Raw genomic sequence first — 12,411 nt, forward strand, 5'->3', positions numbered from 1 at the left:
TAGGTACTACTTTATCACCATTTCACAGGTGGAGAAATCACAAAGAAGTCAACTTCAAAGGTCTCATGTACTCTTCTCAAGTTAGATTCTAGGAGTTGTAAACCCTACTATGATTTGAATGTGTCCCTCAAAGTTCATGATCACTACCCAATATGGTAGTTTTTGGAGTTAGGGCCTAATGGGATGTGTTTGGGTAGCAAGGGTGACCGCTCATGAGTGGATTAATGTCACTATCATCTGAGTGGGTTCATTATAAAAGGATGTGTGTGCCTCCGTTGCTCTTCTGCCATGAGATGACAGCAGGAAGGCCCTTACCAGATGCCAGTTCCTTCATCTTGAACTTTCCAGCCTCCAGAACCATGAGCCAATAAATTTATGTTCCTTACAAATTACCAAGTTTTGAGTATTCTATTTTAACAGCACAAAACACACTAAGATAAACCTAAGTTCAAAATACATAAAAAAGTTTCCAGATACAAATTATCAGCACCTAATCAATAGGGGATGAAGAGAAACTTCCAAAAAACTCTCTTAGGTGCTCTAAAAGTCTGGCATAGAAACTGGAACTGAAAAGCTTCCCGGTCCATCTTATTCTCCCTTAGTTCCATAACTTAATTCATCTAAATATGTGTATAGTTTGACTCACTCCTATTTTTACTACAAAATTGTTTAACAGCAAAAAAAAATTCTACTAAACACCTAATAAACTGGGATTTTTGACTATGAACATCCATACAATGGAAAACAATGCAGTAAAAATCTTTTAAATGTACATATATAATATCTTCTTAACAGCTGCATTTGAAAAGACCAAATATTGTCAACAACCCCATTTTTCATCAACACTAGCATGGATAAACTATGGTATGTTAATATAGTAATAAGAATCAACAGAGTACTGTTGCCTGCATCAATATAGATGTTTCAAATATAATGTTACACACTGAAGAAGCCAAACACAAAACATTATGAACTATATGATTCAATTTACATCTACACACAAGATGATAGCCTGAAAACTAGTGTCAAGAGAAGAAAGTCTATGTGGATGATATGGTTTGGCTCTGCGTCCCCACTTAAATCTCATCTTGAATTGTAACAATCCCCATGTATCATGGGAGGGACCCGGTGGAAAGTAATGGAATCATAGGGACGGGTATTTCCCATGCTGTTCTCATGACAGTGAATAAGTCTCATGAGATCTGATGGTTTTACATAAAGGGGAGTTCCCCTGCACATGCTCTTGCCTGCCACCATGTTAGATGTAACTTTGCTCCTCCTCGCCTTCCACCATGATTATGAAGCCTCCCCAGCCACGTGGAACTGTGAGTCCATTAAACCTCTTTTTCTTTATAAATTACCCAGTCTTGGGTATGTCTTTATTAGCAGTGGGAGAACAGGCTAATAACATGAGGAATTGATAGGCCAATTACAGAAGAACTGAACAAAAATAGCCTCAAATAATTCCTGCTTAGGGTTTGGGATAGTTTTAATTCATTTACCCCCGCCTTTCATTAATTTCTTTTACATGAATTTCCTTTTACTTAATGTTTTTTCTCACTTCTTACTTTTGCATGCATGCAGGGGTTGTAGAAATAGGGAGAGGCCAAATATAAAGATAAAAATAAATTTGAAATAAAAACAATTTAGATAAAAGGCTAAAACACAGACAACATAAGGGATAAAAGGACTGCAAAGCAGGCTTAAAGATGAAATTAAACAGAACTCAGAAGTCACTGCTAAGCCTGCATAGCAGGTCTAAATACAAAATTAAACAAAACTCAGAACTCAAAACTCACACGAGGGCAGTTTTATAAAAGAAAAGAGTAGGCTGAGGGTGGTGGCTTATGCCTGTAATCCCAACCCTTTGAGAGGCCAAGGTGGGAGTACTGCTTGAGCCCAAGGAGTTGAAGTTTACAATGAGCTATGATCACGCCACCGCATTCCTGCCCAAAATACAGTGAGATGGAAGGAAGGAAGGAAGGAAGGAAGGAAGGGAGGGAGGGAGGGAGGGAGGGAGGGAGGGAGGGAAGAAGGAAGGAAGGAAGGAAGGAAGGGAGGGAGGGAGGGAAGGAAAAGATGAAGAACTAAATAAAACATTCAAAAGAAATAAAAGGTACGAATCCTTAAAGTTTCTGGGGCGGGCATAACCTTCCCAGATGAGGGAGTCACCTGATCAGAGTCCTTAGGTGTGCAGGGAATAGGATGAAAATGAACAACTTTACCCTCTCATACTTCAACAAGCTCCAGAAAACTGAATCTGCTTTGTAAGTAGCTTCAATTAATGAGGATTATTAATAACTAATCAACAGCTGGGGAGTGCTCACAAGGAGAAGCAGCAGGCAGCCTGATTTCTGCCAGCTTCTCAGAACAAAACACCCCAAATTCCATTAATATAACAGAAGATCCTTAAAAATGTGGTTTCCAGACCCTAGGATTTGCAGAGATCCTTTCAGGGTATTCACAACATCAAAACTGTTTGCATAATGATACTAAGATGTTATGTGCCTTTCCACTGTGTTTACAGTTAAACTAATGGTGCAAAAACAACAGTGGATAAAACTGCTGCCCCTTTAAAGGAATCAAGATAATAGACTCAAATTACACTAGCAGTCATTGTATTCTTCAGGGAGGAGGGAGATTTGAGCCTTTTATTCACAAAAGTCCCTTTTGAAGCAGTAAAAATTCTAGTGTCCACATTTGCATATATATCCTTTTAATATTCTGTGTGACAGGAAATACACATAAACCATGCTGTACTTGTGTCTCACAACATCTCAATTTTGTCTGCGCTCTTTGAGTTGTGAGCTACAGTAGCCACTTTTTTTTTCAAAGAACATCATTTTTACTTGAAAGAACAACTGACAGATAAGCAATGGTTATCCAGACTTGATTATTAGACAGGCTTTCTCAAAAATGAACAGTGAGACTGTCACTCCAAAGGAAATAAGTGACAGTATTTGTCACCAATGATAAAACTGAAGCTTTCAAGAGAAAATTAGAATGTTGGAAAACTTGAATCTATCTTTGAGTTTTACAGCTTCTCAATATATACTTTTCTGATAAGAATAATGGCGATATTAACAAATGTGGTTTTTTCAATGTATAATGATATGTGTCAACATTCAGAAGACCTATATTATTCACTGAACAAATATTTTCCAAATGAATAAGGCATAATGTCAACTGTCTTATTTGGCATTTGACAAATGGACAAAAGATCCATTCAAAGTGCAAATGGGCCAACAGATTTCAATGTCATGGAGTATGAAAAAGCAGTGAGACTATAAATTTGAATCAGTAGTTTGAAAGTAGTTAACACTCCTAAACAATTTCATTGAGGAAGATGACTAAAACTTCTTTAGGAGTTTTAAGAGTTTAAACCTTTTTGATCAGTTTCTCCTCTATGGAAAACCAGCATCTAAACTAGCACCTAAACTGGTACCTAAGAAAACTTGACACATACAGAAAAAACCCTGCATTAGAAACTCTATGAAGGAAAATATGTATACAGTTTACTCAAAGTTATCATGAATTAGGCATCTAAACATTAATCTTAATATTCTAGAAAAGAGATTATCACATGATCTGTTAACAGAAAGCTCTTCTTTTGAAAACACACATGGAACCCAAACATAAAAGACAATTAAAGCATAAGTAGGTCCCATGGAGTCAATGCTTAGCCGCCTTATCCCTCAAACCTTTATCTCATTGCACATGCACGAGACATCTTTAGAAAAGCCACTGACTTAGGCCACTGGTTTCTAAACTTGGCTGTGCTAAAATCAGAATCAGCACCATTAACTTTTTAGTAATAGATTCACAGGCTGCCTATCACAACAAAGTAAATTAGAATCTCTCTGGATACAATCTACCATTCTGTATTATTTAAAATGTCCCCAGTGGGCAGGTGCAGTGGCTCACGCCTGTAATCCCAGCACTTTGAGGCGGGCAGATCGCTTGAGGTCAGGAGTTCGAGACTAGTCTGACCAACATGGCAAAACCCGATCTCTACTAAAAACACAAAAATTAACTGAGCATGGTGGCGAACGCTTGTAATCGCAGCTACTCGGGAGGCCGAGGCAAGAGAATCACCTGAACCTAGGAGGCAAAGGTTGCAGTGAGCCAAAATTGTGCCACTACACTCTAGCCTGGACAACAGAGGGAGGCTCCATCTCAAAAAAATTAAAAAAGGGGTCCGGGCACAATGAGTGGCTCCCATCTGTAATCCCAGCACTTTGGGAGGCTGAGGCGGGAGGATCACCTGAGGTCAGGAGTTCAAGACCAGCCTGGCCAACATGGTGAAACTTTGTCTCTACTAAAAATACAAAAAATTATCCGGGCGTGATGACATGTGCCTATAATCCCAGCTACTAGGGAGGGTGAGGCAGGAGAACTGCTTGAACCCAGGAGGTGGAGGTGGCAGTGAGCTGAGACTGCATCACTGCACTTCAGCCTGCGCAACAGAGCAAGACTCTGTCGCAAAAAATAAAAAAAAAGAGGCCCCAGATGATTTCTGAAGCTGCTCTTGGGAGTTCAGTGCTGCTAATCATTCTTATAAGTAACATCCCCAGTACTATTTATCAAAAGGCAGCTCACTTAACAGTAAGAAGCTACAGCTGAGGAAATAAGAACTACTTTGGGCTATGCCATTTACTGACAAAGTGATCTTCAACATCTCTCCACATCAATTTCTTCATCTGTGAAAGGTAGAAAATACAAAAAAAAAGGGAGAGAGGGCATTCATGAAAACTAGATAAGATTTTGAATGTAAAAGTCTTACACAGTGCCTGACAAGGTTAGATCATGAAAATATGTTGATATATTAGGAGGGATAGGAAGGATTAGACAAACTTAGCCTCTGACAGAAGAGATGGATAAAAACTGTGTTTTCTGTTTGAACTCTGTATAGTCCTCAAAATCCAGGAGAAGACAAATTAGATGTTTCCTATTAGGGCAGTTAGATAGTATCTAGCATTTGAAAAGAAACAGCTGAGCTTCAGGATAGTAACTACCTTCGAAGCTATGGAATCCTTTCAGGTTCCTAGCTGTAGGTCACCTCTGGGTCAGAGCCAAAGGCCTATTAGCCATAGCTGAGATGGAGATGGCTAATATTATACCACTAACCATTCATGTTATCCAATTAAATTTTCTTGTTTTGATTCCATGGTCATAAAACAAATTTTTCAATTCATAATCTGGCTTTTTAAACAATTTTTTTTCCTAGATCACTGTCTCAACTATCCTATTCAAAGCAATTATATTTCTCACTATAAATTAAGTTCTATAGGAAATCAAGCCTTAAGTCCCAAGACATCTACTGTTTGTAATGATTAACTTATCACACAGGCATTTAAAATAATACTAAGGGCACATTATCCTTGAGTGGATTGAGGACACACTATCTTTGGGAGGACTAAGAAAAATACTTACAAAATTCTTTTCTGTGGGCTTAATTCTCTCCATGCAACAAACTGAAAAAGCCTGCATGAATTAACATTCCAGTTTACAAGTCTTTTGTGAACTTAGTTACAAAGGATTAGTCCAATGGCCTCTAGGTTCAACGATAAGATACAGTTCACAGACCTTGACTTCACTAACGTATAAACTGGCTTATTTCAACATATGTTCTACAGAATCGCTACACTTTAGTGTCATACAGGTGACAGACCTCCCCCCCCGAAAACTTTGTGTAGAAGTATTTATATTCTATTTATACTAAAAAGGCAACATTCTACTTAATATAGCTCCATTTCAAAACTTTTAACTTAATAGGTCAAAATTGTATTTTATTATATTTAATATATTCATCAGAAATAATAAATTATATTTTGAAATTTCATAAATACTAAAATCTACCCAAAAGAAATAAAATTTCATGGGGCCTACAGATTTTAGATTAGGATAAAGGCAAAGGAGCAAAGCAGCTGAATTAAAATTCAATGGGGCAGGGCACGGTGCCTCACGCCTGTAATCCCAGCACTTCGGGAGGCCAGGATGGGCAGATCACTAGGTCAGGAGTTAAAGACCAGCCTGGCCAACATGGTGAAACCCTGTCTCTACTAAAAATACAAAAATTAGCTGGGCGTGATGGTGTGTGCCTGTAATCCCAGCTACTCGGGAGGCTGAGGCAGGAGAATCGCTTGAACCCATGAGGCGGAGGCTGCAGTGAGCCGAGACTGTGCCACTGCACTCCAGCCTGGGCAACAGGGCGAGACTCAGTCTCAAAAAAAAAAAAAAAAAAAAAGAACAATTCAATGGAACTCGAAAACATATCCCATCCATAGAAACTTTTGTAGATTTTTTTCAGTTTCCCATTTAATGTCCTACTGAGATCTTACTCAGCATCTTTATTGCTGAAAAAAAAGACATCCTTCTCCTAACTCAACAATTACACTTTTTTTATAAAACACAAGTTTCATGTTTATTCAAAGAGAAAATTCTGGAAACATTTAGCTTTTGTATTATTATAAAGCTTTTATAATCTAATACTGAGAAGGATGTTTGAGGGAGGGAAGGAGGAGGAGCCAAGCAACCATAAGTCCGGGATTAAAATGACTCTGTGGAGAATAAAGTTGATAGTACAAATTCCCCGGAGACTGCAGTCTACTAATGGCAATACTTAGAAAAAATTTTTAGAAAATTGAAATTTAAAATAAAAAAAAACAGGAGTGGGAAATTGGTAATGATAAAAGGAGAGGTGAGATTTAAAGTAACTTGACTGAACTGCTACAAAGAAGTGTTACAAAGTGAATCTAAATGAAGCAAAGTAGGTTCAAGAAGTTTCAGGATTTTGAAAATGAATACATATTATTTATTCCTGTTGTAGAAAACAGAAATCTCATATGCGGTTTCAAAATTAAAAGCTTATATGTAGCTTTATATTGTAGGAGTTATTAAGAAATTATTGTAGGCAGATAGAGAGGAAAAGGGTCCTTAGGAAGTTTTCATCTTTTAAAGCATCTCCAGAAAAGTTTAGGCAACCTTTGATATGCAAATGCAAGCCATTAGAAACTGGGTCCACCCAAACCTGGCAATACCAGCACTCTTCTTCTTGCCCTTGCCCCACATGTTCCTGGCGACATGGCCGTCCCCACATATCCCCACCTGTGTAGAAGATCATGGCACCCTGTATTTGCATATTAAAAGGCTAGGTGGGAGGGTCCATTTTTTTTTTTTTTTTTTTTTTACAGGCTCTGTGGATGACATGCCTGGTCAAACCAATCCCCTGAGCCCTATGCAAATCAAACACTGCCACCTTCAGCCTCTTCATATACCTGACTGGTATCCGTGGCAGGTGGGGTTCCCTCTCTTGGTTTTGGAGCTCCCCTCCCTCTGTCTCTGTACAGGGGAGCTTCTTATTTCTTTCTTCCCCCTTCTTTCTTGCCTATTAAACTCCCTGCTCCTTAAAACTACTCCATGTGTGTCCATGTCATTTTTTTCTAATTCGACCCAAGAGGAAGAACCTGGGGTTCTCCACTCATCGGAGTCGTATCAATATTTTGGTTAGCAGTCCAAATAGGGAAAGAAACTGAAAGATACTTACTATAGTAACCGTATAATACAGTGTCCTCAATCTGTCTGCTGACATTAGCATTAGCCCAGTCCTAAGATAAAAGGAAACAATAGAAATATTAATGAAACATCCATTTGCCTAACAATTAAGAGTCAAGTTTTAATACGACTATCACTTCCAAAATCTATCCACTCAAATAAAAACAATCTATGTCTTCAATAAGTGAGAGACAGACAATAGACAAATTTCAGTATGTAAATGCTGAGATAAGACAACACAGTTCTGGGAAAACACAAAGGCAAAAGGCACCTAACTCAGACTGAAGATCAGGAATGGCTTCTCAAAAATGACTAAACTGAGACCTGAAAGGAGGGAGAATGATCTCAGGGAAACAGAGAAAATAGTAGGAAGGAAGAGGGAGTAAAGAACATACACAGAACGTTTGAAAAAAGCTTCAAGAAGCTAAATATACATTCAAGTGAGCTTTAGGAAAGGTAAGAGAAAGCAGGTGGAGAGAGGTAAGAGAAGGACACATATGTCAGGGGCTGGTGAGTCACGCTGAGTATTTTGGACTTTGTCCTAAGGGCAATGGAAAATAGTGATGAATTTTATGCAGAGAGTAACAAACCTGATTAGTACTTCAGAAAGAACATATTTGAGCATATTATACATTTTTTTAAAAACCTACAGGAAAAATCAGTCTAATCTCCTTTGCATTCATCCCACACAAGGGTTGTTCAAATTACTAAGCTTAGAAAATATAATTCAAATTAATCTTTTCCAATAGAAAAAAAAATCTATTATGTCAGAACTAAGGTACAACGTCAAGCCTTTTGGCCTATACTCTAAATTCAGTGTATGTGAAAAATTAAACGTGGAGAATCTAAAGGACTTATCACTGCTATTAAGTATAAAGCAAAATTTAGAATCCAGGTCAATGTTTTATAAACACTTAAAGAGCTCAAGTCAGTGTCAACATTCTATGAGTGCTCTTAAAAAAGGGCATCAATATTTAATTCTCTTAAGATAATTAAGGATTTTTCTTTTCTTTTCTCTTTTTTTTGCCCATAAACACCTCTAGCAACGAGTAGCTATAAATTTGCTGATAAATGCCCAAAATATAAAAAAATGTAGAAAATCCAAACTTACCTCTACAAAGGCAAAACCTTGATGTCCAAAGCACAATAAAAACAATATGTTCCCAATAGTAATAAGGAATAGTAACAAACCCTTAATAGGCCAAATAGAAACATTAATGTTAACCATATAAAAAATAAATCACAGGATATAACAAATTTAATAAATGGAAAGTCATCTGTTCCCACATGTAAAGACTGTAAATACCAACTGCCATCCAAATTAATCTTAAAATTAATATATATCACCAATCGAAATCCCATTGTGCTAGGAGGTAGAGTATATTAACATATTGATTCTAAAAATCATCTGACAAAACAAGCTAGGGCCAGAAATAAATTTGAAAAAGACCAACAAGAAGGAATTTCCCAATTACTATCCTTTACTAATAAAACGTGAAAATCTACTATTATATAGCCTTTGACCTACCTATTGGCAAAATTTAAAACAATAACATCCAGTAATGCCAAAATGTGGAGGGAAAGCCATCTGCTACACAGTAAGATAGTCTACCATGTAGACATTCTTTATTGAATCGATCCTAAAAATATTCACACAAATTAGGATGGATATTAGTACATAGATATTTTATTCATTGGACAATACTACTTGTCCAACAAATTACCTCAGGAGCTCTTACAAAGCGATAAGCTAGCCCAAATAGGCCCTTCCTTTCCCACACAGCAGGAGCTGTACCAAATTCCATCACTCATTGGACTAAGAACCCCAAAGTCTCCAGGTGTTCAGCAATTGTCCTAGCATTCAGTGAACCACTTGTACCTACTCAGCTCATATTCTTTGGCACCCAAGTCCAAGGTGTTTATTCTACCTGCAAGACCATCCTTAAGAGGCCAGGTGCGGTGGCTTACATCTGTAATCCCAGCACTCTAGGAGGCTGAGGCAGGTGGATTGCTTGAGGTCAGGAGTTTGAGGCCAGGCATGGTAGTACACACCTATAATCCCAGCTTCTTGGAAGGATGAGGAATGAGAATTGCTTTAACTTGGGAGGCAGAGGTTGCAGCGAGCCAAGATCATGCCACTACACTCTAGCCTGAGCAACAGAGCAAGACTCTGTCTCAAGAAAAAAAAAAAAAAAGAGAGAGAGAGAAAAGACTAGGAGGTTATATGCCTCTACTAAAGCACCTGCACTTTGGGAGAGTTTCTCTCTTTGCCTAATGTAGTTACAAAAGAACCTGAGCACTTGCTGACCCTTGTCAGGGTAAATTAGAGCCTGTACTAAGTAACATTTATTGGTTTTGGGCCAAGAGTCCTTTACCCAACAATATTCGGTGTAGGGTCGTTTAAAATATTTTTTAAAAGAAAAATGAAACTGGAGACAATCTAAATGCCAGAATAGAAATAGTAAAATTTACTACTGTACATGCATAACATAGAATAACATGTTGACATTAAAAACAATGAGACCTATATAAACTAGCATAGATAGATATCTATGAAGTACTTTTGAGTAGGAGGAAACAGAACAAATCATAACCAAAAGTTTTAACCCATGTAATCTTTGTCTAAAAAATGTAATGAAAGAAATATCCAAACATATTATAGAAAAAATGAAAAGAAAATGTAAGTAGTGCTTACCACATAGAATGGGAAAGCACTGGGGAGAATTCTGTGCAATGACTGAAAATTTTTTCATCAATGATTCAAGTAACCAAATGAATATGTACATAATCAAAGCTTCAACTCCTAAGAGCTGTGCTTCTTTAGTGATTACTTCTGTACCAAAACAGAAGTTTAAAAGTATTTTTGTGGGTTTTGTTTTGTTTTTGAGACAGTGTCTCACTCTGTCACCCAGGCTCCAGTACAGTGGCATGATCATGGCTCACTGCAACCTAGACCTTCCCAGGCTCAGGTGATCCTCCCATCTTCAGGCTTCCAAGTAGCTGGGACCACAGGTGTATGCCACCATGCCCAGCTAATTTTTGTATTTTTTGTAGAGACTGGGTTTCACCACGTTGCCCAGGCTGGTCTTGAACTCCTGGACTCAAGTGATCTGCCTGCCTCAGCCTCTAGGTTTACCGGTGTGAGCCACCATGCCTGGACTAAAAGGATTTTGAAGATGAGCAAATTAAGAACAATGTGTCAATGGGCCAGAGAATAATGACAACTATCTTTTTTTTACTTCTTATAAGTTATACAAACTTCCCACCAATTTCCAAGACAGCCCCAGGAGGTAGTAATGTCTCCACTAAGAATCACTTAAAGATTAGTTTAAAATCAGACAAAATCCCAATCTCAAAAAAAAAATATTAAAAATAAAAAGTCTGAAGGTTAACTTGAAGCAAAAGAATCACTGAAATTTAGCATCTTTTACTCTATAAGGATCTTTTGCCTAACCAGTTCTTGTGGCAACAGGAGTATTGCTGTTACTATTTTAAAGCTACAAATATGTGTAAGATATACAACATCACTCAAGTACTGTTAGTGTATTTGGCTTTTACATACTCTCTTGCCTCCAAGATACTTGATGTATTGTCAAGAGAGCTTAGTTTGTAAAACTTTCCTTCTAATTTTGGGAACCACTATGACCTTGATATGTTTTATAAACTATTGCCTCTCAAAGTAGAAACTAAAAGAAACTTCAGAGTCATTTAGTACACAAAAGAATGTGAGACAATCAAGAACTAAATAAAGAATATTAAAGAATAATATTTCAGAAGACAAGGATATGAATTCCACAGAACAAGAATGTAATTGGTCGTATATGTAAATTCCATTCCCCATTTTTCAAGTTGACTTTTGAAACCTGCTGTATAACCCAAAACTCCAAAATGATTCTCCTCACTTTTACCTGATAACTTCACCATAAAAATGGTGGTTCTCATTCAGGAGCCATTTTGATCCCCATGGGGCATTTGACAATGTCCGGAGACATGGTGGACAGAGTCAGTATACTACAGGAATCTAGGAGGTAAGAGGTCAAGGACGCCACTAAACACCTACAATTCACAGGGCAGGCCCCCATAACAAAGAATTATCCAAGGCAAAATGTCCATGATTGAGAAATACTGACTTAGAGGTCTCTAAAATAATTTGCAGTCCCAAGACAGGAGCTCACTCAACTTACTATTAAATCTAAAACCTATCTCCATTTGTATCCAAATTCTAGACCTTCTTTCCTCTGAAGTACCCACACTCCTATTACACCCAACCCTTTCACTTTCACTCACCCTTCTGGAGGAAACTGCACCTGCAATGATACCTTCTCTCCCCTCAAAAATTTCTCTCACTGTACTGAATTCTAAAATATACAAATTCTAGTAACTATTAAACACAAAGAGATACACAAACACCACAAATAAAAACACCTCCATTAACCCGCTTCTCACTTTCGTAGAGAACAAAAACTTCCTGAAAAGTTGTCAGCATTCCTTATCACTTCTTCCTTACTTCTCTGTCCATATCTAACCCACTCAACCTAACCACCCTACTGTTCTGCTGAAATTATTCTTCATGGTCACCACTGATCAAAGCCACCAGTCACTTCTCTACCCCATTCACTTCACCTCTCAACACCACTGAAAAAAGCTATCATTCTTTCTTCCTGAAACACATTATTCTGATTTCCATAAAGCCTCCCTCTTCTGTTTTTCTTACCTCTCAGGTTGCAGATTCTCCCCTTCAGCTGACCTTCCACACGATAGAGAACTCCAGCCCTCGGTCCAATGTCAAGGCTTCTCTGACTACTCAGTCTTCCCAGCTGCTAGTCAGTCCATAACTGTAGATATCATCCATATGTT

General features: G+C 37.8%; 1 protein-coding gene across 2 annotated transcripts in view; it reads right to left on the reverse strand.

Moving 5' to 3' along the window:
• LMBRD1 (LMBR1 domain containing 1) overlaps positions 1–12,411 on the reverse strand; it is a 153,971-nt gene that overhangs the window by 100,942 nt on the left and 40,618 nt on the right. For both annotated transcript variants that reach the window (XM_031012196.3, XM_063707694.1), the window contains one exon: positions 7,547–7,607. In XM_031012196.3, coding sequence (XP_030868056.1) covers positions 7,547–7,607 — 61 coding nt within the window. The remainder of the gene's footprint in view (positions 1–7,546; positions 7,608–12,411) is intronic.

The sequence above is a fragment of the Gorilla gorilla genome, chromosome 5 (assembly GCF_029281585.2).
Source record: "Gorilla gorilla gorilla isolate KB3781 chromosome 5, NHGRI_mGorGor1-v2.1_pri, whole genome shotgun sequence".
Lineage (NCBI taxonomy): Eukaryota > Metazoa > Chordata > Mammalia > Primates > Hominidae > Gorilla > Gorilla gorilla.